The 26,855-nt window shown below is 43.1% G+C and overlaps 1 protein-coding gene across 2 annotated transcripts in view; it reads right to left on the bottom strand.

The window, feature by feature from the left end:
- Nucleotides 1–26,855, bottom strand: part of GRIN2C (glutamate ionotropic receptor NMDA type subunit 2C) — a 288,017-nt gene that overhangs the window by 88,380 nt on the left and 172,782 nt on the right. For both annotated transcript variants that reach the window (XM_040331716.1, XM_040331715.1), the window contains exon 10: nucleotides 5,305–5,465. In XM_040331716.1, the coding sequence (XP_040187650.1) occupies nucleotides 5,305–5,465 (161 nt within the window). The remainder of the gene's footprint in view (nucleotides 1–5,304; nucleotides 5,466–26,855) is intronic.

Raw genomic sequence — 26,855 nt, 5'->3', positions numbered from 1 at the left:
TAAATGTCTGTTTATGGACGGCGTTTGTCTATTAAAAATATGGCCGGGGTCTAGGTTCAAAACTGTGCATGCTCAACAGCACTTGGGGGGCATCGCCTGTCAGAAAGCTGCCGATGGGGATGCCATGCTTATAACATGTCTGGAGGGACACTGATATGCTGATTATATATAACAGCGAAGGAAGATGAAAGGACCAGCCCGACTGGCATCACTATATTGGCGGCACCGTTCACCTGCACCCCGGCTCTGCCTGATGGTGCCTGCTTAGCACATTTGTCAAAGAAGAGACAAGAGAGCCATGTGTGGGTCCCTGTAAGATGAAGAAGGGGCTGGAGACGGCCAGCTGCGGGTACAGGATGGTGCAGTGTCATATTCTGCTCCCTATCGCAGAATGCTGAGGAAGTCACGTGGCGGCCAACTGCGCATGCGCAATGCGTTCCAACGGCAAATGCGATGCGTTCCAGGGGATTTACGACACTACCCTTCAGTGAACCATCACAATTTGTCACGGAAGTGACGAGGAACCATACACAGAGCGGCGGGGGGGGGGGGGGGGGGGGAGAGAAAGAGACATACAGATGTAACGAGAACCATACACGGAGCAGGGGGGCAGGAGAGAAAGAGACATACAGATGTAATAAGAACCATACTGTATCTGCATGTCTCTTTATCTCTCCCCCCGCTCCGTGTATTGTTCTCATTATATCTGCATGTCTCTTTTTTTCCGCCCCCCCCCCGCTCTTTGTATGGTTCTCATTACATCTGTATGTCTTTCTCTCCGGCCCCCCCCCCCCCCCGCTCTGTGTATGCTTCCTCGTCACTTCAGTCACAAATTGTGAACGAACGGTATCGCATTTGGCGTTGGAACGCATTGCACATGCGCAGTTCGACGCCACGTGACTTAGGCTGCATTCTGCGATAGGGAGCAAACGGTGACACTACAATGGCATACATCCTCCAAATGTGTTTTCTACTTGCCTTGGCCATACTCACTGCTGGCAGTACCTCTACTGAAATGTAGCGCTACCCCCGCAGGAGCCGCTGATTAGATTGGGATCGGCGTATTAAGTTACCTTTTCTGTGGCTCAGTCTAGGGTTGATACTTGTGAGTGCAGAATAAAGAGCAAGTGTCCAGACATCCAATAGATTTTTCTATGCTTTATTCCAAGGCCCAACACAGCCAACATCAACATGGCACACAATAGAGGAAGGTTGATGAGCAAGAAGAGAACTTTAGTATCAGGCCCTGGATATGAAACAAAGCAAGTCTGCTCTCGGAAGCAACTTAATTCGATTCATCGCCACCCCAGATCAGGGTGGGTAAAGTGCCCCCGGACAGGCGGTTATCTCAGGCCTGGCAGCCAGAGTGCTACTTACAGATCACTGGGAGGAAACAGACCTCTGCCACAGGCCTGACTCAGGGCCTCTGCCACAGGCCTAGTAATTTGAGGTATGAAGATCGGATTGAGTAAATCCTCCCAGTTAGTTCAGATAGTGTCACCACTGACAGCTTAAACATACCTGTCATGTAGTGTGGTGACTGGATCCTCAATGGTTCATCTAGGCTTCCCGGACAACCTCTCTCTCTAGGTTCTCACCGAGCCAATTCCCCACCATACAGCTCCCAGCATAGGATCCTTTCAGCAGAAGATTGGGACCCAGCAGGTCGCTGGGGCCCCCTTCAATGTTAGGGTGAAGCTCCGCACATTGCGAGTCCTCGGCCAAGCAGGCCACGGTGGCGGGGCCCATAGATGCGCGTACCCTGAAGGTGGATACCGCACCTGGAACTTGGGCCCCGCACAGAACAGAACAACTAATGGCGGCTGCCACAGATATACCCCCTCCCAGCATGCCCAACGAGGGAACTTCACCTCTGATTGGCTGCTGAGGAGATGGCGGGTCTGTCAGAGTCCCTCTAGCGCCAACTGTCACCCAGGGGTGGTAACGCACCCCTGGAGCGCAGTCTGACCCACAGGACAACTCCAAAATGACAACAGCCCAAATTTTCATAAATTGTGAATGGAAGTAGACTAACACTCCCATTCTTACAAACTTTTAGTGTAACGCCTATACTGGAAGTAAGAAGGCGCTACAGAAAATAACTAGAATATGTCGGGTGGGCAGGTGGGTGGGATGGAAGAGCTCAGGGATGACCTTATCACTGGTGTGTGACCCCTCCATCTGACTCTGTCCCCCTTCTCTTCTGTTCATCGGGCTTCCTCTGCCCCTCCTCCAGCTCTGTTCCCCCTCCTCTTTTATCCATCCCCTCACCTGGCTGCATTCGCCCCTCTCTTCTGTCCACCTGGATCAGTCCTCCCCTCCACTTGGCTGCATCACCCTCTCTTCTGTCTACCTGGCTCCATCCTTACCTCCACATCCCTGTCCCCCCTTCTTCTCCATCCACTCCACCACCTGGCTCCATCACCCCCTCTCATGTTGATAATCTCTAATCATCTCTTGTATCCTGTCCTCCACAGCCTCTAACCATCTCTTGTATCATGTTTACAATCTCTAACCATCTCCTGTATCATGTCTGCAGTCTCTAACCATCTCTTGTATCATATCCACAATCTCAAAAGATCTTCTGTATCTTGTCCGCAGCCTCTAACCATCTCTTGTATCATGTCAACAATCTCTAACCATCTCTTGTATCATGTCCGTAGTCTCTAACCATCTCTTGTATCATGTCCGTAGTCTCTAACCATCTCCTGTATCATGTCCACAGTCTCTGACCATTCCTGTATTATGTCCATAGTCTCTAACCATCTCCTGTGTCATGTCTGTACAGTCTCTGAGGGGAAGCCTGTAAAGGAGTCACCGCTGGGACTGGAGTCATGGGAGGAATCAGACGTGTGTGGACTGTGGAAAAAAGAGCATATAGGATGAAACCAGAGTTTCCAAGATGGAGACTGGAGAGGACCTTCTGACTGAGCCCTGAACAGTGTACCTGAGAAGAGGTCAGTGACAGCGCCGCCAGGCCAATCTGAGGGGGGGTCACTAATATGAGGGGAGTGAATACAATAAGTCAAGTGGGGAAAGGGACTGATATAAAAGGTTCACCCATATATCAATGACCCCCATTCTGTGGAAGGTGGTTTGTGGTCACCAGAGTCCCCCCCCCCCCTCCCACATCAGCGTTCCCAGTGTTTCCCTTCACATCAGAATCTGCAGGATTTCCCCTTACAATACAATGTGGACTCTGATGTAAAGGGAAACACTATAGACCCTGATGTAAGTGGGAATGTCATTTCCCCCCCCCACAAATAGAGCTTTCTTTTGGTGGTATTTGATCACCTCTGTGGTTTTTATTTTTTGAGCTATAAACAAAAAAATGCTGACAATATTGGAAATGTTTTTATTTTTTTTATTTTCTGCTGTAAAACATACCCAATAGAAAAAAAAATTGAATTTCTTCATCAATTTAGGCCAATTTGTATTCTGTTACATATTTTTGATTAGTTTGCGCAAAAGTTATAGCGTCAAAATGGTGGATAGATTTATGGCTTTCTTTTACTAGTAATGTCGGTGATCTGTGATTTTTAGCAGAACTGCGATATTGCTGCGGACAGATGGGACACCTACCTGACATTTTTGACACTTTTTTGGGAACCATGACATTATTACATTGATCAGTGCTAAAAATATTCACTGACATTGTACTAATGACATTGGCAGGGAAGGCGTTAACATCAGGGGCAGTCAAGGAGTTAACTGTGTTCCCTGGGTGTGTTTACTAACTGTATGGGGGGATTGGTTGCCTGGGACAACACACAGATCCATCTTCCTGTGTAGCAGAAAGACAGGCTCTCTGTATCATCTTCTGACAGAACAGAGATCTGCCTTGTTTACTTTGACAGATCCCCGTTCTGTCTGTGTGGGGTAATGAACGCGGGCGGCCGGCAGGCATCGAATCCCCTGGACCCATTATTTGGCTCCCCCACTGGCCAATCTGCATAAGCACCCACAGAAAGCCGTGTATGAGCCTGACGTACATTTATGGCGATTTGTACAGCCGAGCCAACCTGCGGCTGGTCGGCAAGCAGTTAAAAATTGATATTTGCACTTAGTGTTATCAAAAAATTTGTCTCTGTCAGTAAATTTCATGATTTTTGCAAGTACAAAATTGGTGCAGTTTGTAAATTTTGGGCGTCTTGTCAGTAAATTTCACTTCAGGAGGTTGGTAACATTGATCTAAAGACTTGTGTGAGCACCTGACCCGAGCTGCGGGCTGTAAAAATCTTGTAGTGGGCTGCATATGGCTCCTAGGCTATAGTTTGGAGACCCCCTGTATTAAACAATATGGCCCGCATTCTCGTACCTCAGAGCATAGTTATGCCGGCATAGCGTACCGAATATACGCAGAGCGGCGAGCACAGTATTCACAAAGCACTTGCTCCCAACGTTGCGCCAGCGTAACGTAAATTCTTCGGCGTAAGCCGGCCTAATTCAAAGAAGGTGGAAGTGGGCGTGATCCATTTAAATGATGCGTGACCCCATGCAAATGATGGGCCGAACAAACGGCGCATGCGCTGTCCCGTGGAAGCATCCCAGTGTGCATGCTCAGAATCACGTCGGAAATACTCCTTAAGATACGTCGAATCACTGCCTACGACGTGAACGTAACCTACGCCCAGCCCTATTCACGTACTACTACGTAAACGACATCAAATACGACGACTGTCCATACCTTAACATGACTTACACCTGCTTTATGAGGCTTAACTTTACGCCGGACGAAAGCCTTACGCAAACCGCGTATATGATGCGCTGGGCATAACTACGTTCGTCAATCGCCGTATCTCCCTTATTTGCATATTTGCAATGAGGCGGCCAGCATAAATATGCGCCCAAGATACGCCGGCGTAGGAAAGTTACGTCGGTCGGAGGAAGCTTATTTTCAGGCGTATCTAGTTCTATGGGCACGGCGCAAAGATACGATGGCGCACATTGACACTTACGCGGCGTATCTCGAGATACGTCGGCGTAAGTGCTACGTGAATCCGGGCCTATATGTTTTAATTGTACAGTTGGGCAGGTGATGGAAAGATGGTTCCAAATATCTGTTGTCTTAGAATTTGTCATTTAGTAAATATGTTTATGGGTTATTAATAATGTTTCAGATTTTATCATTATATAATTTCAGATTCCACATGTATGTGAAGCATTTACATTTTCATAGGTTCTAGAAAACATCAGGAAAAAAAATTAAAATATTTATGCAATGACAGAATTCCATATTATATTGGCCAAGACTTTTATGCAGCCAATCAAAGTTTTCGCTATGGGTCCTATCGTAGTACTCACCCAGCCTTTAAGCTAGCAAGAGCATCCTCCACTGATCGCTGATTGTAGCGCACCATATAACTATGCATGTCGGGATAGTTGGCACGGATATTACGCTCTGTGCTCCCATTTGGGACCGTTCCAAATCGGAATGGCGGATAATGCTCTTGAGGTTTCTGGAACTGTTGATAAAGCAGAAGGTAAAAGTGAAGAAATATAACATGTTTAGTCACTGATAAATGGCAATCTAAGAGAAACAGAGAGACCAGGAATGAGACTTAATAATTCAAATTTTGTATACTACCTCTAGAAGACTCTTATGCTGCGTACACATGAGAATTTTTCGGGTTGTAAAAAACAAATAGGTAGATTCAGGTAGAGAAGCCTATAGTTACAGCGGCGTAGCTTAGCGTGTTTAGGTTACACCGCCGTAAGTTAGCTAGGCAAGTACATGATTCTCAATGTACTTGCCTGCTAATATACGGCGGCGTAGCCTAAAGCGGGCGGGCGTAAGGGCACCTAATTCAAATTTGTTGGAGGGGGCGTGTTTTATGTTAATGAGGCTTGACCTCAAGTTTTTTCCGTTTTTTTTAGACTGCGCATACATTTCCCAGTGTGCACTGCGGCTAAGTACGCCACACAGGCCTATTGATTTCGACGTGGACGTAAATGACGTAAATCCCGATTCGCGGACGACTTACGCAAATGACGTAAAAAATTTGAATCTCGCGGCAAGAACGGCGGCCATACTTTAACATTGTTATTCCACCTAATAGATGGAATAACTTTAGGCCTGCTAATGCCTTACGGAAACGGCGTAAATCTACTGCGGCGGCCGGGCGTACGTTCGTGAATCGGCGTATCAACTCATTTACATATTCTACGCCGACCGCAATGGAAGCACCACCTAGCGGCCATCCGAAAAATTGCAACCTAAGATAGGACGGCGCAAGCCGTCTTATCTTAGATATGTTTAAGCGCATCTCTGTTTGAGCATACGCTTAAACATAAGTCGGCGTAGATTCTGAGTTAGGTCGGCTTATCTACTGATAAGCCGGCCTAACTCTTACTGAATCTACCTAAAAGTTTTTCAGACTCTAGAAAAAACGACGTTTTTTTCAACTTGATCATTAAAACGGCCTTGCCTACACACGATCGGTGACGCCTACACACGATCGGTGACGTACAACACGTACGACGGAAATATAAATGGGAAATTCCATTCGGATGGCGCCACCCTTTGGGCTGCTTTTGCTGATTTCGTGTTAGTAAAAGACGATTCGCGCTTTTCAGTCTGTTACAGCGTGATGAATGTGCTTACTCCATTACGAACGCTTTTTTCATGACGTTAAAGCCCACACACGACCATTTTTTACAACCTTAACCACTTAAGGACCGCCTAACGCCGATATACGTCGGCAGAATGGCACGGCTGGGCACGTACCTGTATGTGATTGTATAGTGCCCAGCCGTGGGTCGCGGGCGCGCGCCCGTGGCACGCACCCGCGACCTGGTCCGAAGCTCTGTGACCTCGGCCGCGGGACTCGCGGACCTGATCGCCGCTGGAGTCCCGCGATCGGTCACCGGAGCTGAAGAACGGGGAGAGCTGTGTGTAAACAAAGCTTCCCCGTTCTTCACTGTGGCTCCGTCATCAATCGTGTGATCCCTTTTATAGGGATAAACAATCGATGATGTCACACCTACACCCACACCCCCCTACAGTTAGAAACACATATTAGGTCATACATAACCCCTCCAGTGCCCCCTGTGGTTAACTCCCAAACTGCAACTGTCATTTTCACAGTAAACAATGCATTTTAAATGCATTTTTTGCTGTGAAAATGACAATGGTCCCAAAAATGTGTCAAAATTGTCCGAAGTGTCCGCCATAATGTCGCAGTCACGAAAAAAAATCTCTGATCGCCGCCATTAGTAGTAAAAAAAAAAATAATTAATAAAAATGCAATAAAACTATCCCCTATTTTGTAAACACTATACATTTTGCACAAAGCAACCGATAAACGCTTATTGCGATTTTTTTTATACCAAAAATAGGTAGAAGAATACGTATCGGCCTAAACTGAGGAAATTTTTTTTTTATATATTTTTGGGGGATATTTATTATAGCAAAAAGTAAAAAATATTGAATTTTTTTCAAAATTGTCGCTCTATTTTTGTTTATAGCGCAAAAAATAAAAACCGCAGAGGTGATCAAATACCACCAAAAGAAAGCTCTATTTGTGGGAAAAAAAGGACACCAATTTTGTTTGGAAAACAACGTCGCACGACCACGCAATTGTCTGTTAAAGCGACGCAGTGCCGAATCGCAAAACCTGGCCGGGTCCTTTAGCTGTCTTAAGTGGTTAAAAAGGACAACGTTAAAAACGTCATGAAAAATTAGAGCATGTTCGAAATTTTTAATGCCCATTTTTTACATTGTGAAAAAAGCTCTGGAGCCCACACACGGTCGTTTTTAATGACATAAAAAAAAAAGTAATTTTTTACAACCCGAAAAACGGTCATGTGTACGCGGCAATATTCTCCATTGTATCATGAAACAGAATTGGTATTTAATGGGCAATACAAATGATTCCTACATGAAACATGTTACGTTTAATGTCCTACAATCTACACAATACCCATGTGACAACAAATTGCTAATCTTACATCAAGAATATTTAACCACTTCAATACCGGGCACTTTTCTCCCCATTCCTGCCCAGGCCAATCTTCAGATTTTTAGCGCTGTCACAATTTAAATGACAATTGTGCGATCATGCAACACATGTCATACCCATATGACATTTTAGATATTTTTTCAAACACATAGAGCTTTTTTAGAGTGGCATTTAATCACCACTGGGTTTTATTTATTTTGCTTAATAAAAGAAAGGCAGAATTTTTGAAAATAATGTGTTTTTCTTAGTTTCTGTTATAAAAGTTAGCAAATAAATAATCTTTCTTCATAAATTTAGACCAAATTGTATTCTGCTATATTCCTTTGGTGAAATTGACCCAAATCAGTGTATATAATTTAGTCTGTAGGAAAGTTATAGAGTCCACAATCTATAATCTTTATATATATATATATATATATATATATATATATATATATATATATATATATATATATTATGTACCGTATATCTGAAAATGTATCAATCCTGATGTACTGACAGCCTCATTTCTTGTGGCCTGAAAATGCCATGACAGTACAGATATACCGTAATCTTAAATGACCCCTTTTTGGAAAGTAGACAGTCCAAGGTATTTAGTAAGAAGTGTTCACCCCCGAAGGAGCCGCTGGTTGATTTTGGGATCGGCCTGCTAAGTTACCCTGGCGGTGTCTAGGGGTGCAGTTGTGAGAACAGCGGTAGTGAGCGAATGTCCAGACATCCAATAAAGAGTTTTCAATGCTTTATTGACCAGGCCAAACACGGCCAACATCAACATAAAAATGGGAAGGTCAAGGTTGATGAAGGAAAGAAAAAGAACCTCGCGGTATCAGGCCTGAATATTGGATGGAGCAGTCAGTACTGCTCTGTATAGTACCAATTTCTTTAACTCGTCGCCACTCTGCTTGAAGTGGGTAAAGTGCCCCCGGACAGACCCGTATGATAGGCCTGGCAGCCGAAGCGTCACTCTGAACTAGCTGGGAGGAACAGGTCTCTCCTACAAACCCGGCTCTAGGGCCTCTGCCACAGGCCAATTTCAATAAAGGACTTAGGTGAATAAAGAGATCGAATCCTCCCAGTGGACTTTTCCTATATAGGCCCCCGGATGACAGCAAGCATACCTGTCAGTGGTCCAGACACCCGATCCCCAGACTGGGGTTTTCTCAACAGGTCCAGGAACCCAGTGAAGCACTGGGGTCCCCTTTTTCCTCCGGATGAGACTCGATGTAGTTTTCAGCTTTGGCCAGGTGGGCTGCGCCGGCGGGGTCCATGGATGCGCATACCCTGAAGGTGGGTACCGCACCTGGAACGGGGACCCCGCAAAGATTTTCCAACACATGAAATCCGTCACAGATATACTCTCCCCCAGCATACCCCCCGAGGGAAAACTCCTCCAATTGGCTGCTGGGGAAAACTCGCTCTGCCAGAACCCCCCTGGCGCCAACTGCCGGCCAGGGATGGTATTGCACCCCTGGACCACAGACTGACCCAGTGGATATTTCTGGGATGACAGAAGTCCCAAATTGAGTCAAACACCGAATGGGAGCAAAGTAACTCTCCCATTCCCCACTAACTTTAGCGTAGCGCCCATGCTGAAAGCAAGAGAGCGCTACAGAAGCATGATGAGTTTTTTGAAGTTGTAATTTTTTTTGTATTTTTTTTTTAAAAAATTAAGATTTTTTTTTTTTTTTTCACAATTTAAAAAAAAAAACAATGCTGTCACCAGTGCAGTACAGCTTTATCATACTGGTGTGGTGGTAAACAGAGACGCTAACTGGTGACACTCTGTAAAAAAAATATATACAATAGCGATACAAGTCATATTGTAATTGAATGCTATAAAAAAATCATACTTCCTTTTCAATCTGCAGCCGCTGTAATTTTCTATAAATGCAATGCAATATGACTACCTGGAGTTGTTCTGTACAATGTGTACTGACCACCCCCCAGGAACATCAATTCCTGCTTGTGTGATTGGCTGACCAATTTTCCCAGAAGTCTGCCTCATGCCGCGTACACACGACCGTTTTTCATGATGTGAAAAATAATTTTTTTTTTTTATGTAATTAAAAACGATCGTGTGTGGGCTCCAGAGCATTTTTCATGACGTGAAAAATGGGCATTACAAATTTAGAACATGCTCTATTTTTTCGCGTCGTTTTTCACGTTGTGAAAAATGGTCGTGTGTGGACTTTAATGATGTGAAAAAAATGCGCATGCTCAGAAGCACGTTATGAGACAGGAGCGCTCGTTCTGGTAAAACTAGCAATCGTAATGGAGATAGCACATTCGTCACGCTGTAACGGACTGAAAAGCACGAAAACTGAAAAGCGAGAATCGTCTCTCACCAAACTTTTACTAACACAAAATCAGCAAAAGCAGCCCCAAGGGTGACGCCATCCGAATGGAACTTCCCCTTTATAGTGCCGTTGTACGTGTTGTTCTTCACCGCGCTTTGCTCGAGCATTTTTTTTTCACGATCGTGTGTAGGCAAGGCAGGCTTAACAAAAATAGGGTTGAAAAAAACTTTGTTTTTTCTAGACCATTAAAAATGGTCGTGTGTACGCGGCATAAGGCTGCTTTCACACTGAAAACATCCGGTCCTTAGTGGTAAAGGGGCAAAACAAAGAAAAATATTGCGCATACCAAATTAACAATAAATGTGTACCAGCTGCGTCTCAAAGATGTCATATAACATCAAATGAACATATAGAGAAAAAAGGAGTCGCGCTTATTAAACCAAATGTGAAAAAGTGTGTAGTATAAACCAATCCCTTTATGAGCGAATCGGTTAAATCACTTGTGACAAATAACAAGATCCCTATTTATGGAGGATCCATGTAAAAATTAATCAATACACTTATTGATCAAAAACCTGTATAGTGTGAACCAATCCCTTGAGGGAAAGGGGTTAGATCACTTGTGACAAATGCAAGATCCCTGTTATGAAGGATCAATGTGAAATACTCCAATACACGTATTTAATCAAAATAAATCTATATAGGAAAAATGTGCAAGAACAGTCCATTCCATAAAAAATAAAAAATAAAATAAAATGAAATTAGTCCCAAATAGTGGAAGAGGTGATGAATCCCAAGTGTGACTTAGACAAATCCACAGTATGGTGAATGATGACAGACGGTGAGCCCTCCACCAACAGGTAACACTGACTCTTACCAGAAGGACAGTATAAAACAGCAATAAGAATAAAAGCCTCTTTCTCCTCCTTCAACAGCAATGGGTATGAGCATCCATCCACCCTCCCTCAGCGCCACAGCAATGAAAGCCAATGAGCAAAACGATTCGGAATTCCAAAGTATGTAAAAAGGAATCAAAAGCAGCTCATAGCGTATTACTGTATAAACGGTTTATTCAAATAAAAGGAAGATTGCGCACTTACATCAATCAGTATATATAAAAGCATAGAAAACAGCCGGCCGGACTGTATGGTGAAGCGTGTGCCCGAGACTTCCGGGTCCTCACATGTGCAACGCGGTGACGTCAGAGCGCCGCCTCCCGACGTTTCGTCTCAACAGGGACTTGTTCACGGGGTAAGGAGACGCTCCGAGTCACCGCGTAATATGGCAAAAAATTCCATCACGTCCCGGGTGGGCAAGTATATAGATTTCTTTCTTCAGCCCTTGGTAAGGAAAGTTCCGTCCTTTATTAAGGACACTAAGGAGGTGATCAATACTCTAAGGTAAAGCCCCCTCCGGGGGTGTGGTTGGTGTACACCATTATACCACATGATTTGGGTTTACATGCAGTTTCCTACTACCTGAATAAGGATAGTGGTTTGGATAAAATACAAATTTCTTTTATTATGGAACTGCTATAGTTTGCGGCCACTCATAACTTTTTTTGGCACGATGGTAGATTTTACCAACAGAATCGTGGCGTGGCTATGGGAGCCAAATATGCTCCTAGCCTTGCTAATTTATTCATGGCCCTATGGGAGGAGGATGTCGTCTGTGTTCAGTCTAGGCCCCAGATTTTGCTGTGGGTCAGATACATCGACGACATCCTTCTCCTATGGGATGGCACTGAGAGTGACTTGTCGCATTTCATTGACACATTGAATGTGAATGAACGTGGGATCTTTTTGAGCCACGAGGCCAGCCAGACACAAATCAGTTTTCTAGATCTGGTCATCTCGGTTGAGGGAGATGTTTTTGAGACAGCCACACATTTCAAATCAACTGATAGAAATGCATATATTTCAAAAGATAGCTGCCACCATTCCCCATGGCTTGACTCTATACCGAGTCAATACCTTCGGTTGAAAAGAAATTGCTCAAACCAAACCTCTTTTGTCAAACAAGCAGACATTCTGACAAAACGTTTTCTAGCTAAGGGATATGATTCGGAAGATTTGGTCAGCTCTTTAGATCAAGTTAACCATCTAGATAGGGGGGCCTTGCTAGAAGACAAGCCTCGTAATAAATCTACTCATTCCAGATCCCCTTTCATTACAGACTTCTCGTGCCAACATGCTAACATCAAACATATCATGTCCAAACATTGGCACATTCTGAAAAGCGACAGTGTCCTAAATGGATTATTACCAGACAGACCACAGGTGGTCTTTAGGGGTCTTCCTTCTTTAAAGGATAAATTGGCCCCCAATGTACTAAATCCCCCAAAGATTCCGTCCATGTTTTTATCAGGTTTGACGGGATTCTATAAATGTGGTAGATGTCAGAGTTGTAGTCTGAACGTCCACACGGATAGAAGAACTGTTGAATTTAGTTCTAGTTGCACGCGTAAGAGATATATGATCAAGCCTTTTATCACATGTTCGACAGTGGGGGTCATATATATGTTAATGTGTCCATGTGGGCTCCAGTACGTGGGCAGGACGAAACGACCCCTCCATGTGCGGTTGAACGAACATATAGCAAATATAAGAAATGGCTTTACAGAACACTCGGTCTCTAAGCATTACCTGATTGCCCACGACAGAAACCCTAAAGACACGTTTTTTTGGGGGATTGACAAGTTTACTGCACATTGGAGGGAAGCGATTTGGTAAAAAGTATTTCCAGGACTGAGATGTCCTGGATACATAAAATGAAATGTTACACTCCTTTTGGATTAAACATAGAGGTAGACCTGAATTGCTTTTTGGATAATTCATGATAGATCAGTGTCATATATGATTTGATTCGCTTTTCTAATTCCTCTTATATTTGGGTAAATTCGTTTTTTATCCCTTTGTGTATTTCCGTCTTTGTTACAGCAGAGATGGACCTATGAGCCTTTTTATATACTGTTAATATCATATTACCAATATTTCCTTTGAAAAATAAGGTACTTTGGTTTATGTTTGGTGATCATTGTCAATGTCAAGTTGTCATAATGCTGGTATATGATTGTTGTTTACCTGAGATGAGCCCAGTCAGCCGCATTTTTTTACAGCCTGTTTTAAATATAAATGTAATTTTATTTTTATATTTATTATTTATTTTTATGTATTTATTCCTTGATAAGTTTTAAAATCATAACGATTTACTTATCAACACTTCGCTTCACTGTATTACTATCCAACCGAGGTTTGCTCTGTCTCCTCTGTTTTGTGTTAAGCTTTAGGCCCCATACACACGAGAGGATTTATCCGCAGATACGGTCCAGCGGACCGTATCCGCGGATAAATCCTCTCGAGGATTTCAGAGGATTTCTATGCGATGGCGTGTACACACCATCGCATTGAAATCCGCGCTGAAATCCTCTGCCGATGACGTGTCGCGCCGTCGCCGCTATTATGACGCGGCGACGGGCGCGACGCTGTCATATAAGGAATTCCACGCATGCGTCAAATCATTACGGCGCGTGCGGGGAATCCCTTTAGACGGATGGATCCGGTAAGTCTGTACAGACGAGCGGATCCATCCGTTGGAATGGATTCCAGCAGATGGATTTGTTGTGCATGTCAGCAAATATCCATCTGCTGGAAATCCATCCCAGGGGAGATTTATCTGCGGATAAATATCCGTTGGCGTGTACACACCATAGGATCTATCCGCAGAAACCCATTTGATGGGATTTATCTGCGGATAGATTCTATGGTGTGTATGGGGCCTTATTCTCGCCGGCTTCTGTAGAGATGCTGCGCTGAGATATGTAAAGCCTGACAGTCCAGCGATGTTTTTACTCTGTATAGAGGGTCCCCTTTTTTTTTTTTTCTGTGTTCTTTTTCCCTTACTCCTGGGTGACTTGCTACAAGTTTAGTTGCGTGTTTCCAGGAGTTAAGATGGAGGCTGGTCAGCTGCTATTGGATTAATCTCGAGGTAGCCCCTCCCCCCTTTTTTTGCCATATTACGCGGTGACTCGGAGCGTCTCCTTACCCCGTGAACAAGTCCCTGTTGAGACGAAACGTCGGGAGGCGGCGCTCTGACGTCACCGCGTTGCACATGTGAGGACCCGGAAGTCTCGGGCACACGCTTCACCATACAGTCCGGCCGGCTGTTTTCTATGCTTTTATATATACTGATTGATGTAAGTGCGCAATCTTCCTTTTATTTGAATAAACCGTTTATACAGTAATACGCTATGAGCTGCTTTTGATTCCTTTTTACATACTTTGGAATTCCGAATCGTTTTGCTCATTGGCTTTCATTGCTGTGGCACTGAGGGAGGGTGGATGGATGCTCATACCCATTGCTGTTGAAGGAGGAGAAAGAGGCTTTTATTCTTATTGCTGTTTTATACTGTCCTTCTGGTAAGAGTCAGTGTTACCTGTTGGTGGAGGGCTCACCGTCTGTCATCATTCACCATACTGTGGATTTGTCTAAGTCACACTTGGGATTCATCACCTCTTCCACTATTTGGGACTAATTTTATTTTATTTTATTTTTTATTTTTTTATGGAATGGACTGTTCTTGCACATTTTTCCTATATAGATTTATTTTGATTAAATACGTGTATTGGAGTATCTCACATTGATCCTTCATAACAGGGATCTTGCATTTGTCACAAGTGATCTAACCCCTTTCCCTCAAGGGATTGGTTCACACTATACAGGTTTTTGATCAATAAGTGTATTGATTAATTTTTACATGGATCCTCCATAAATAGGGATCTTGTTATTTGTCACAAGTGATTTAACCGATTCGCTCATAAAGGGATTGGTTTATACTACACAGTTTTTCACATTTGGTTTAATAAGCGCGACTCCTTTTTTCTCTATAAGTGGTAAAGGGGCGCTTGTTTTAGCTTTTGAGCCGATTTTTGGCCGCTAGCGGGGCCCTTTTGCTTTGGAAGCGCTGGACATTCATTGCAATGGGCAGGGGCATTTTGGGAGCGCTGTATACAGCTGTATACAGTGTTCCGAAACCACCCCAAAGATGCTGCTTGCAGGACTTTTCCAAACGTCCCGCAAGCACACCGCCCAGGTGTGAAAGCACCCACTGTAATGAATGGGAGGCAGTTTTCAGGTGCTTTACAGGTGCTATTTCTAGCGCTAAAATGCCTGAAAACTACTTCAGTGTGAAAGGTTTCTAAGATACAAACCAGATTTTAGGCATCCCCTGCAACAAAAATTTTATTTTTAGTCAGATACTCCCAGTAGGAACACGTCTAAAGCGATGCAGGCCCAGCAGATTTCCTCATTAGTGTCCTGCAGCTGCCACATCTGGCCGATAATTATGAAACCACTCCCATTGGACCTACTTGGAACAGAGACACAGACAAACACAAATGGATTTATTCGGAATAACAAAAGGTAGGAATCTGTTATAATCCTTGCAATGTACAGTACATTGATCACCCAGAGGGGAATGTTTTTTTTCTCAACAAAAGTACGCTTTAAGTATTAGCTTGGAGAGATGCAGACTAGAATACTGCAATCAGCAAATGATATCACCTATGATGTATTTCAGTTATCTGACCTGTTAGTGGGTCCTGAAGACAGGAGTTGAAAACCACTGGACTAAAGCAATACAGTGCTACCATTACTACTCTGGGGAGGTAAACAAGACTTTTTTTTTCACACTTTGATTGCTAATAACTGAATTTTACAGTTATAAGCAACAATGTTTACTGAAAAAAAAAAAATTCATTCAGTTTTTACTATTGTGATTAGCTGTGATTGGCCACAGCTGTGATTGGCCCTGTCTGTACCATGTGATTACTGTGACCAATAACATTGCTCATCACAATAATACACATGAATGCCATGAAACAAAGCCATTCATTGTGTATAATTGTCATGTGATCTGCATTGATTGGCCACAGCAATCACATTGTACTGGCAGCAGGCCGGTACAGTGATATGTCATCAACTGTGTCCAGTGACAGATCTCGCTGGAGCGCGGCGCGATCCTGAAAGGACGTCACGTGAAATCCTCCCAGGATAATAGGGGTTAAAGTACACGTGAATCCTCACCCAGTAAAACAACCAATCCAGCTTAAAATAGAAATAAAAGGCAAAACATTTGTGTATACATATAAAAAAGGGGAAAAGGGTATGTTTTTTTTATAAGTGATCACAAAATCTCTGTTCTCAGCTGCCTAAGGGGCTCAGCGAGCTGGGGGAGGAGAAACAGCAGCACACACTGGTCTTCCCAGTAAATAGCTTTTCCGGGGGGTGGAGCGTATCAGGACAAGTCTGATTATCGGAGGAGAGCGGGTTGAGTTCCTAGCACAGCCAGAAAAATTACCTTGCTGTGCTCCCATGCTTAGTGTGGTCAGTTTTTATAAGGAAAGCAGAGGGACTGGCAGGTTCATCAGGTATTTCATACAAAGGAAACAATACAAAGAGAACTGGATAGCTTTTCATACAAGTACATGGTATAGCAGGCACATATCAGAAATATGAAATGCTGGGGTAACATATTCTTTAACTGCTTGCCGACCAGCTGCCGCAGTTATACGGCGGCAGGTCGGCTCGGCTGCGCGAGATCATGTAACTATACGTCATCTCACGAATCAGCCAATAGCGGCGCGTGCGCGATTCCCCCTTGGCCCCTGGTTTCTGACGCGTGTGCCCGGGCACCCGCGATCGCTCGTTACAGAGCGAGAACCGGGAGCTGTGTGTGTAACAGCTCCCGGTCCTGTCAGGAAATTCGAATAGTATAAATTCTAATCCTAGAATAGATTGGAAAATAATTCAAATTCATGGAAACTAAAATAGAAAAGAATAGAAAAAAATAGAACAGAATAGAATCAATTATAATATATATTGGGCTAGATTCAGAAAGAATTTACGTTGGCGTATCCATTGATACGCCGCGTAAATTTAAAGCTGCGCCTGCGTATCTTCTTTCTGTATTCAGAAAGCAAGATACACCGAAATTAGGCTAAGATCCGACTGGCGTAAGTCTCTTACGTCGTCGTATCTTAGTTGCATATTTACGCTGGCCGCTAGGTGGCACTTCCGCCGATTTACGCGAGGAATATGCTAATTATGTAGATACGCCGATTCAGAAACGTACATCCGCCCGGCGCATTTTTTTACGTCGTTTACGTTAGGCTTTTTCCGGCGTAAAGTTACCCCTGCTATATGAGGTGTATGGACATCGTTCCCGCGTCAAATTTTTTAAATTTTACGTCGTTTGCGTAAGTCGTTCGTGAATAGGGCTGTACGTAAGTTGCGTTTACGTCTAAAGCATTGACGATTTGCGGCGGAATTTCGAGCATGCGCACTGGGATTCTTTCACGAACGGCGCATGCGCCGTTCGTAAAAAAAACGTCAAATACGTGGGGTCACATGTAATTTAAATAGAACACGCCCACATCATCCACATTTGAATTAGGCGCGCTTACGCCGGACCACATACGTTACGCCGCCGTAACTTAGGGCGCAAGTTCTTTCTGAATACGGAACTTGCGCCCTAATTTACGGCGGCGTAACGTATCTGAGATACGTTACGCCCGCAGAAAATTACGCCGGGCTATCTGAATCTAGCCCATTATATTTGATTCTATTCTCTTGTTTTTCCTTTCTATTCTTTTCTATTCCATTCTAATCTTCTCTCTTCGAATTTGAATTCATTCTATACGAAATTCAAATTTCCTATTTAATGATATTGAATTTGAATAGAAAAGATTATAATAGATTAGTTTCATATTAGAATTTGAAAAAAAGTTGACCGAATTCATAAAAAGTCGATCAAATCTGAAAAATGTTATTAAATTCGAAAAAATTCTACCGCATTTGAAAAAAATCTACCAAATTAGAAAAAACTACTGCATTTGAAAAAAATCTACCGAATTAGAAAAAGAAAAACTATATATAACCATTTTCCAAAATTCTAATTTCGTATAGAATGAAATTGAATTGGAATAGAAAAGATTAGAATAGAATAGAAAAGAATAAACTAGAAAAACAATAGAACAGAATAGAATAAAATATAATATTTAATTCTATTGTTTTTTTAGTCTATCCTTTTCTATTATTTTCTGTTCAAATCTTTTTCTATTCCAATTCAAATTCATTCTATACAAAATTCGAATTTCATAAGATGTTATATATAAATATATATATCTCTACATATAGAGATATATATAAAAAAAATATTCTGTTCTGTGCTATTGTTTTTCTATGCTTTTCTTTTCTAGTATTTTCGATTCTATTTTAATCTTTTCTATTCAAATTAGATTTAATTCTATACGAATTTCAAATTAGTTTAAATGTGGTAGCATTATTTCGAATTTGATTGTTTTTTTCAAATTCGGTAGATTTGTTTTCGAATGCGGTCGAAATTAATCCCGAAAACGAATGTAATGAATGCAACGAACTTAACTAAACAAATTTAGTTAAATAACGAAACAAAACAATTTTTTTCATCCTGCACATGTCTAGACCCCTGGAAACCATACATTTTTTCGGGATAAAATAGAAATCCAACCTTGCTCATAGTAAGCATGCTCATCAGTACACACTCTCTACCTTTAAGCTCTGTTCACATCTAGGCCTTGCTATTTTACAGGCATTTTTCGGGCGTTTTTGCTAAGCATAACGAGTTTCAGGTAGTGGTGGCCGCTCATACGGGGTACAGGGGTGCCACCCCCCTAATCCATGAAGCACATGATTAGAGCCCAAAGCTCTAATTAGCCCTGTGTTGTCACATGTAGGGGAGGGGCCAGGACGTTGGAGGAGCTTGGATACATTCTTGATTGTAAAAGCTGCTGACACAAGTTTGGAAGTCGTTTGGAGAGGAATCTTATACTTAATGCTTTTATAATTTGGTGCACTGGAAGCACCTAAAATGTGTAAGTACTCTGTTGTGCTTTCTAAATACATTTTTAAACTAGCGATAATGCACTATCCAGCCTTTTTCTTGTTTTAAAATTGAGGACAACTTCTCTGGATTTTCCCGTGGGATCCTGCTGAGCCAGTTTCACTTAGAGCCCAGGAGTGGTTCAACTGCTTATGGACGGTATCCTCTTCAAGAGCCGGCGTTTCTCTTTCAGATAAAAGTGGTCTCTGCGGCGGATTCGCCGCAAGATCAGTTTTATCGGTGGCGGGAGAGGGGCCCTCCTTCCCGCCACGCTCCGGTGCCCTCCACCGCTTACCGTGGCTGTTGGTAACGGCGGAGGCGATCCAGACCTGTCCCTTCTGTGACATGGAGACGTGTGAGGGGAAGATGGCCCCCACCCGTCTCCAAGTCATTGCAGGGCGGAAGCGACGTCAAAACTTCACTTCCGCCCGTTGCTCTTAAAGGGACATTTTCTTATTATTTTTTTCAAATGACAAAAAAAAATGTTATTGCATTTTTGTGTAAATATGAGATCTGAGTTTTTTTGGACCCCAGATCTCATATTTAACCACTTAAGACCCGGACCTTTATGCAGGTAAAGGATCTGGCCAGTTTTTGCGATTCGGCACTGCGTCACTTTAACTGACAATTGTGCGATGTGGCTCCCAAACAAAATTGGCGTCCTTTTTTTCCCACAAATAGAGCTTTATTTTGGTGGTATTTGATCACCTCTGCGGTTTTTATTTTTTGCGCTATAAACAAAAATAGAACGACAATTTTGAAAAAAAATCAATGTTTTTTCCTTTTTGCTATAATAAATATCCCCCAAAAATATCTAAAAAAAATTGTTTTTTCCTCAGTTTAGGCCGATACATATTCTTCCACCTATTTTTAGTAAAAAAAAAAAAAATCGCAATAAGTGTTCATTGATTGGTTTGCGAAAAATGTATAGTGTTTACAAAATAGGAGATTAGTTTTATTGCATTTTTATTAATAATTTGTTTTTACTACTAATGGCGGCGATCAGCAATTTTTTTCGTGATTGCGACATTATGGCAGACACATCGGACAATTTTGACACATTTTTGGGACCATTGTCATTTTCACAACAAAAAATGCTATAAAAATGCACTGTTTATTGTGAAAATGACAATTGCAGTTTGGGAGTTAACCACTAGGGGGCGCTGTAGGGGTTATGTGTGACCTCATATGTTTTTCTAACTTTAGGGGGGCGGGGCTGGACGTGTGACGTCATTGATCGTGTTTCCCTATATCAGGGAACACACGATCAATGAAGCTGCCACTGTGAAGAACGGGGAAGCTGTGTTTACACACAGCTCTCCTCGTTCTTCAGCTCCGGGGACCGATCGCGGGACTCCGGCAGCGATCGGGGTCCTCGGGTCCCGCGGCCGCGGTCACGGAACTTCGGACCGGCTGGGCTGGGCCCAGCCGTGCCATTCTGCCGACGTATATCTGCACAAGGTGGTCCTTAAATGGTTAATAAGTCCTGTCATGCTTCTTTCTATTACAAGGGATGTTTATATTCATTGTAATAGGAATAAAAGTGACACCATTTTTTATTTTTGAAAGGACAGTGAAAAAATGTAAAATAAAAGGTAAATAAATAAATAAATGTAAACGTGCCCCGTCCCGCCGAGCTTGCGTTATATATATATATATATATATATATATATATATAAAATGTTTGGGGGTTCTACGTAATTTTATAGCAAAAAAAACAGTTTTTAAATTGTAAACACCAAATCTCAGAATCTCAGAAATAGGCTCGGTAAGGTAGTGGTTAAGGAATATTACATTTCTTTCTCTGTGAGCTTGCTTGTTACATAAGTTACATTTTTTAGCAATATTGATTTTCATTGTTTATGGCACTATCTTTGAATTTGTAAGGCTCAGTATCACACAGCGCTGCATTTTTTTTGTTGTTTTTTGTATTGCGAACGGGATCCCGCACCCAATTAGCAATAGTGTGAACCCAGCCTTAGGCATCTAGTCGTGGTGAAGATGACTTGCTGAAGTTCAGACCGAGGATCAGAGTGGAGAAGAAAGGGGATTTTAGTGACTTTGAACGTGGCATGGTTGTTGGTGCCAGACGGGTTGGTCTGAGTATTTCAATAACGGTTGATCTACTGGGATTTTCACACACAACTTTCTCTAATGCCGCGTACAAAAAACATGAATTGATCATGAAAAACGGTCGTGTGTAGGCTCCAGAGCATTTTTCGGGACGAGAAATATGGGCATTAGAAATTTAGAACCTGCTCGATTTTTTTTTGTCGTTTTTCAGGTCGTTTTTCTTGTCGTGAAAAACAGTCGTGTGTAGGCTTTAACGACGGGGAAAAAAATGTGCATGCTCAGAAGCAAGTTATGAGAAGGGAAATTTGCATAATCAGCCCCAAGGATGGCACCATTCGAATGGAACTTCCCCTTTATAGTGCCGTCGTACGTGTTGTACGTCACTGCGCTTTGCTCGAGCATTTTTTATCACGATCGTGTGAATGCAAGGCAGGCTTGAGAGGAATCACATTGAGAAAAACGTTGTTTTTTTCCATGACATGAATAACGGTTGTGTGTACGGGGCATAAGGTTTACAGAGAATGGTCTGAAAAAGAGAAAATATCCAGATAAAACAGCCCCAAATTTGGACAATAAAAGATTGGAAAAATTGGTTTGATGAGTCTCGATTTCAGCTGCGACAATCAGATGGAGGGTCAGAATTTGGTGTAAACAACATGAAAGCATGGATACATCCTGTCTTGTATCAACAGATCAGGCTGGTGGTGGTGTAATGGTGTGGGAGATGTTTTCTTGGCACACTTTGGGTCCCTTAGTACCAATTGAGCATCGTTTAAACGCCACCATGTTTGTTGACCATGTCCACCCTTTATGACTACAGTGTCCCCATCTTCTGAAAGCTCCTTCCAGCAGGATAATGCACCATGTCACAAAGCTCCAATCATCTCACCACTGGACACTGTACTCCAATGGCCTCCACAGTCACCAGATCTAAATCCAATAGAGCACCTTATAATACAAAATGTCCCCTTAGCAATGGGACTTTGTAGGCACAGATTGTGAAACAATGTAAATTTAAAAATCGTTAAAAAAAATTTTTTGAATAAAAAAATTGTATCATAGAGAGTAACAAACATGTGCATGAGAATATGAAAACATAGAATGTTGGGTCATTATACACCTTTAGATGCACATACAAATGCATCTATAGTGTAAACATAGAAATATTCTAATATGCAATCGTATTTCCTACACGTTACGAAGTACAGTGGACTCCTTCTTCAGGGATAGTTCGATATGCAGTTATTGTAATAGTAGTAATCTAAAAATACATAAAAATAAAAAAAAGAAGATAAACATTATACATCCATTAGATACTGAATCAACATTGGCCCGGATTCAGGTCCGACTTGCGCATTATTTGCGGAGGCCCAGGGCAACGATTTTGCCCTACGCCCCTGCAAATAATTTGCGCTGCCCTCGATTCACGGAGCAGTAGCTCCGTAAATTGAGAGGGCGCGCCGCAATGTAAATGATCCCGCCGGGGGCGGGAATCATTTAAATTAGGCGCGCTCCCGCGCCGAGCGTACAGCGCATGCTCCGTCTGGAAACTTTCCCGACGTGCATTGCGGCAAATAACGTCGCAAGGACGTCATTTGCTTCAAAGTGAACGTGAATGGCGTCCAGCGCCATTCACGATTCACTTACGCAAACAACGTAAAATTCGAACGTCGCGACGCGGGAACGCCGGGTATCCTATAGCATTGGCTGCGCCTGCTATTAGGATGTGTAACCTTACGCGAAACCCGACGTACGCGAACTACGTCATTTGCGTACGCAGGGCTCGCGTAACGTTGTGAATCGGTGTTAGTATGCAATTTGCATACTATACACAGATCACAATGGGCGCGCCCCCTAGCGGTCATCGCTAGAATGCAGCCTAAAATCTGCGCGGCATAAGAGCCTTATGCCACGCAGATTTTAGGCTGCAGTCGGCGTAACGAGTTCTCTGAATCAGGAGAACTCGTTACGCCGGCGCAAGTCAGCAATTGCACTGCGTAACTATGGTTACGCAGGCGCAATTGCTACCTGAATCTGGGCCATTATCCCCACTCCTACTTGCTTACTAGGACTTAAATTATATTTCCCTGGTCCCCATCATGTCAACAGAGGCCAGAAGGTGGGAGAAGAGGAAAAAACATATTTTTTTGGCGGTGTAGGCAGATAAAGTCAGTGCCGTTGTTCCGCTGGACCTATGAGGGGGTGGAGGTGGGGTTGGGGGGCCCCGTCAAGAAGGCTGTATGAGTCTCTATGAAAAAAGGAAAGGCCAGCACTCCAAAGAATATGCAATAAAGCTCTTTTACTTATTCATAAAGCAAAAAACTGACATAATGTTTCAAGGGCACACAGGAGCACTTTTGTAAGACTTTTGCATTTGCTAAATTGACTTATACACTATGGGGCAGATCCATGTACAGCGGCGCATATTACCGCCGGGCGTAGCGTATCTAAGATACACCACGCTGCCGTAACTTACTTTTTTTCGAATCCTCAAAGAATTTGCGCCGTAAGTTACGGCGGCGTAGTGTATCTTTGGCGGGGTAAGGGCGTGCCATTCAAATGGATGTGATGGGGGCGTGTTTTATGTAAATACATCTTGACCCGATGTAAATTACGCTTTTTTTTCAACTGCGCATGCGCCGTCGGTGTACATATCCCAGTGTGCATTGCTCCAAAGTACGCCGCAAGGACGTATTGGTTTCGACGTGAACATAAATTACGTCCAGCCCCATTCACGGACGACTTACGCAAACGACGTAACATTTTTAAAATTCGACGCGGGAACGACGGCCATACTTAACATTGACTGCGCCTCATATAGCAGGGGTAACTATACGCCAGAAAAAGCCGAACGCAAACGACGTAAAAAAATGCGCCGGCCGGATGTACGTTCGTGGATCGCCGTATCTAGCTAATTTGAATACTCTACGCGGATTTCGACGGAAACGCCACCTAGCGGCCAGCGGAAAAATGCACCTTAGATCCGATGGCGTACTAAGACGTACGCCTGTCGGATCGAGCCCAGATGCAGTCGTATCTTGTTTTGTGGATACAAACCAAAGATACGACGCGGGAACTTTGAAATTACGCGGTGTATCAATAGATACGCCGGCGGAATTCTTCTGTGGATCTGGCCCTATATAGCCAAAAGTATTGGGACTCCTGCCTTTACACACACATGAACTTTAATGGCACCCCAGTCTTATGCCCCATACACACGACCGGTTTTCCCGTCGGAAAAACTGCGATGAGAGCTTTTCGTTGGGAATTCCCAACTGTGTGTATGCTCCATCTAAATTTTTCCCACAGGAAAACTGCAGAGAAAAAAAAAAGAGAGCAGGATCTCTTTTTTCCCACCAGGAAAAAATCCTAGCCGGAAAACCATTCATCTGTATGCTTTTCCAACGGGGAAAAAAACACGCATGCTCGTAAACAATTTGACGCATGCTCGGAAGCATAGAACTTCATTTTGTCGGCTCGTCGTAGTCTTTTACGTCACTGCGTTCTTGACAGTCAAAAGTTCACCGGACTTTTGTGTGACCGTGTGTATGCAAGGCAGGCTTGAGAGGAATAGCGTCAGTGGAAAACCATTGTTTTTTTTTTCTTGTGTACGTGTGTAAGTCTGTAGGGTTCAATATTGAGTTGGTCCACCCTTTACAGCTATAACAGCTTCAACTCTTCTGTCCACAAGGTTTACAAGTGTGTCTATGGGAATGTGTGACCATTCTTCCAGAAGCGTATTTGTGAGGTCAGGCACTGATGTTGGACGAGAAGGCCTGGCTTGCAGTCTCCGCTTTAATGCACCCCAAAGTTGTTCTATCTGGGGTTGAGGTCAGGACCAGACACGTTCCTCCACCCCAAACTCGCTTATTCACACTAGATTGCCAAAACTATTGGACCACCCCTCCAAATCATTTGGTGGAGGGGGGGATTATTTGCATGGTGCAAGCCCATTTTACGGACCACAGGAGGTTGATTGAGAAGAGGTCTGAGGACCATAGTGTCCCCAGACATTTCCTCTCTCACCACATCCAGTCCTCAAAAGGGTTGCGAGTTTGAATGATTGAAACTATTCCTCCCTGTGACTGTCTAGCTGAGCAATTTCAGAAATTGTGTTGCTGAGAGACTTTTTGGATTTTCACCCTTAATTCCCTGGCACCCAGAGGGTTAAACAAGGAAATAGAGATTAACACTATTTTGTAAAGTATAATCATAACCCTAGAGCAATGTGTGATATGAATGTTCATTATGTGACTGTTCATTAGTGTTCTGTCATTATGCATGATCTTTTATATCCACTTAAGCCCCGGACCAATATGCTGCCTAAAGACCCAAGGGGTTTTTAGAGTTCGGGACTGCGTCGCTTTAACAGTCAATTGCGCGGTCGTGCGACGTGGCTCCCAAACAAAATTGGCCATTTTTTTCCCCACAAATAGAGCTTTCTTTTGGTGGTATTTCATCACCTCTGCGGTTTTTATTTTTTGCGCTATAAACAAAAATAGAGCGACAATTTTGAAAAAAATGCAATATTTTTTACTTTTTGCTATAATACATATCCCCCAAAAACATATATAAAAAATGTTTTTCCCTCAGTTTAGGCCGATACGTATTCTTCTACCTATTTTTGGTAAAAAAAATCGCAATAATCGTTTATCGGTTGGTTTGCTCAAAATTTATAGCGTTTACAAAATAGGGGATAGTTTTATTGCATTTTTTTTTAGTTATTTTTTTTACTACTAATGGCGGCGATCAGCGATTTTTTTCGTGACTGCGACATTATGGCGGACACTTCGGACAATTTTGACACATTTTTGGGACCATTGTCATTTTCACAGCAAAAAATGCATTTAAATTGCATTCTTTATTGTGAAAATGACAGTTGCAGTTTGGGAGTTAAACACAGGGGGCGCTGTAACATTTAGTGTTCACTTAGTGTGTGTTTACTACTGTAGGGGGGTGTGGCTGTAGGACTGACATCATCGATCGAGTCTCCCTAATAAAAGGGATGACTCGATCGATGCGCCGCCATAGTGAAGCACAGGGAAGCCGACACGGCTCTCCCCGTTCTTCAGCTCCGGGGAGCGATCGCGACGGGCGGCTGTGACGGTATTGGTATGATATCCCCGTCAAAGATTCCCTTCTTCCATAAGAACATCACCCAATATTCCACTAGGAGGAATATTCCTGTGATCGCCCATTAAGCCACACATTAGTCCAGGCTTACTGCTAGAACAAGACAGACTTTAATGTTATATCACACAGCTTATATGTAATTTCCAAAACTGTTACAATGACAAATCTCCACCCCTTCACACTGGGGCTTCCATACATATGATTAGGCAGACACGACGGAGCCGATGCTGAAAACACATTTTCTTTAGACAATGACATCAATGACGCTGATTACTAGTTGTACTGAATACATTAACTAGACCGCTCGACCCAGCATATAGAGAGATAATTACCACAATGGAGCAATCAGAATAATTAACACAAGCCACTTAAACACAGATCTCCTTCACACAACACAATAGATCAATTAACCTTTAGAAATAGTGAGGGGACATTAGCACGTCAATAACCTGTTAGCCGAGGACAGAATCA

Source organism: Rana temporaria, chromosome 12, assembly GCF_905171775.1.
Source record: "Rana temporaria chromosome 12, aRanTem1.1, whole genome shotgun sequence".
NCBI lineage: Eukaryota > Metazoa > Chordata > Amphibia > Anura > Ranidae > Rana > Rana temporaria.
This window is presented reverse-complemented; position numbering and strand designations above follow the sequence as displayed.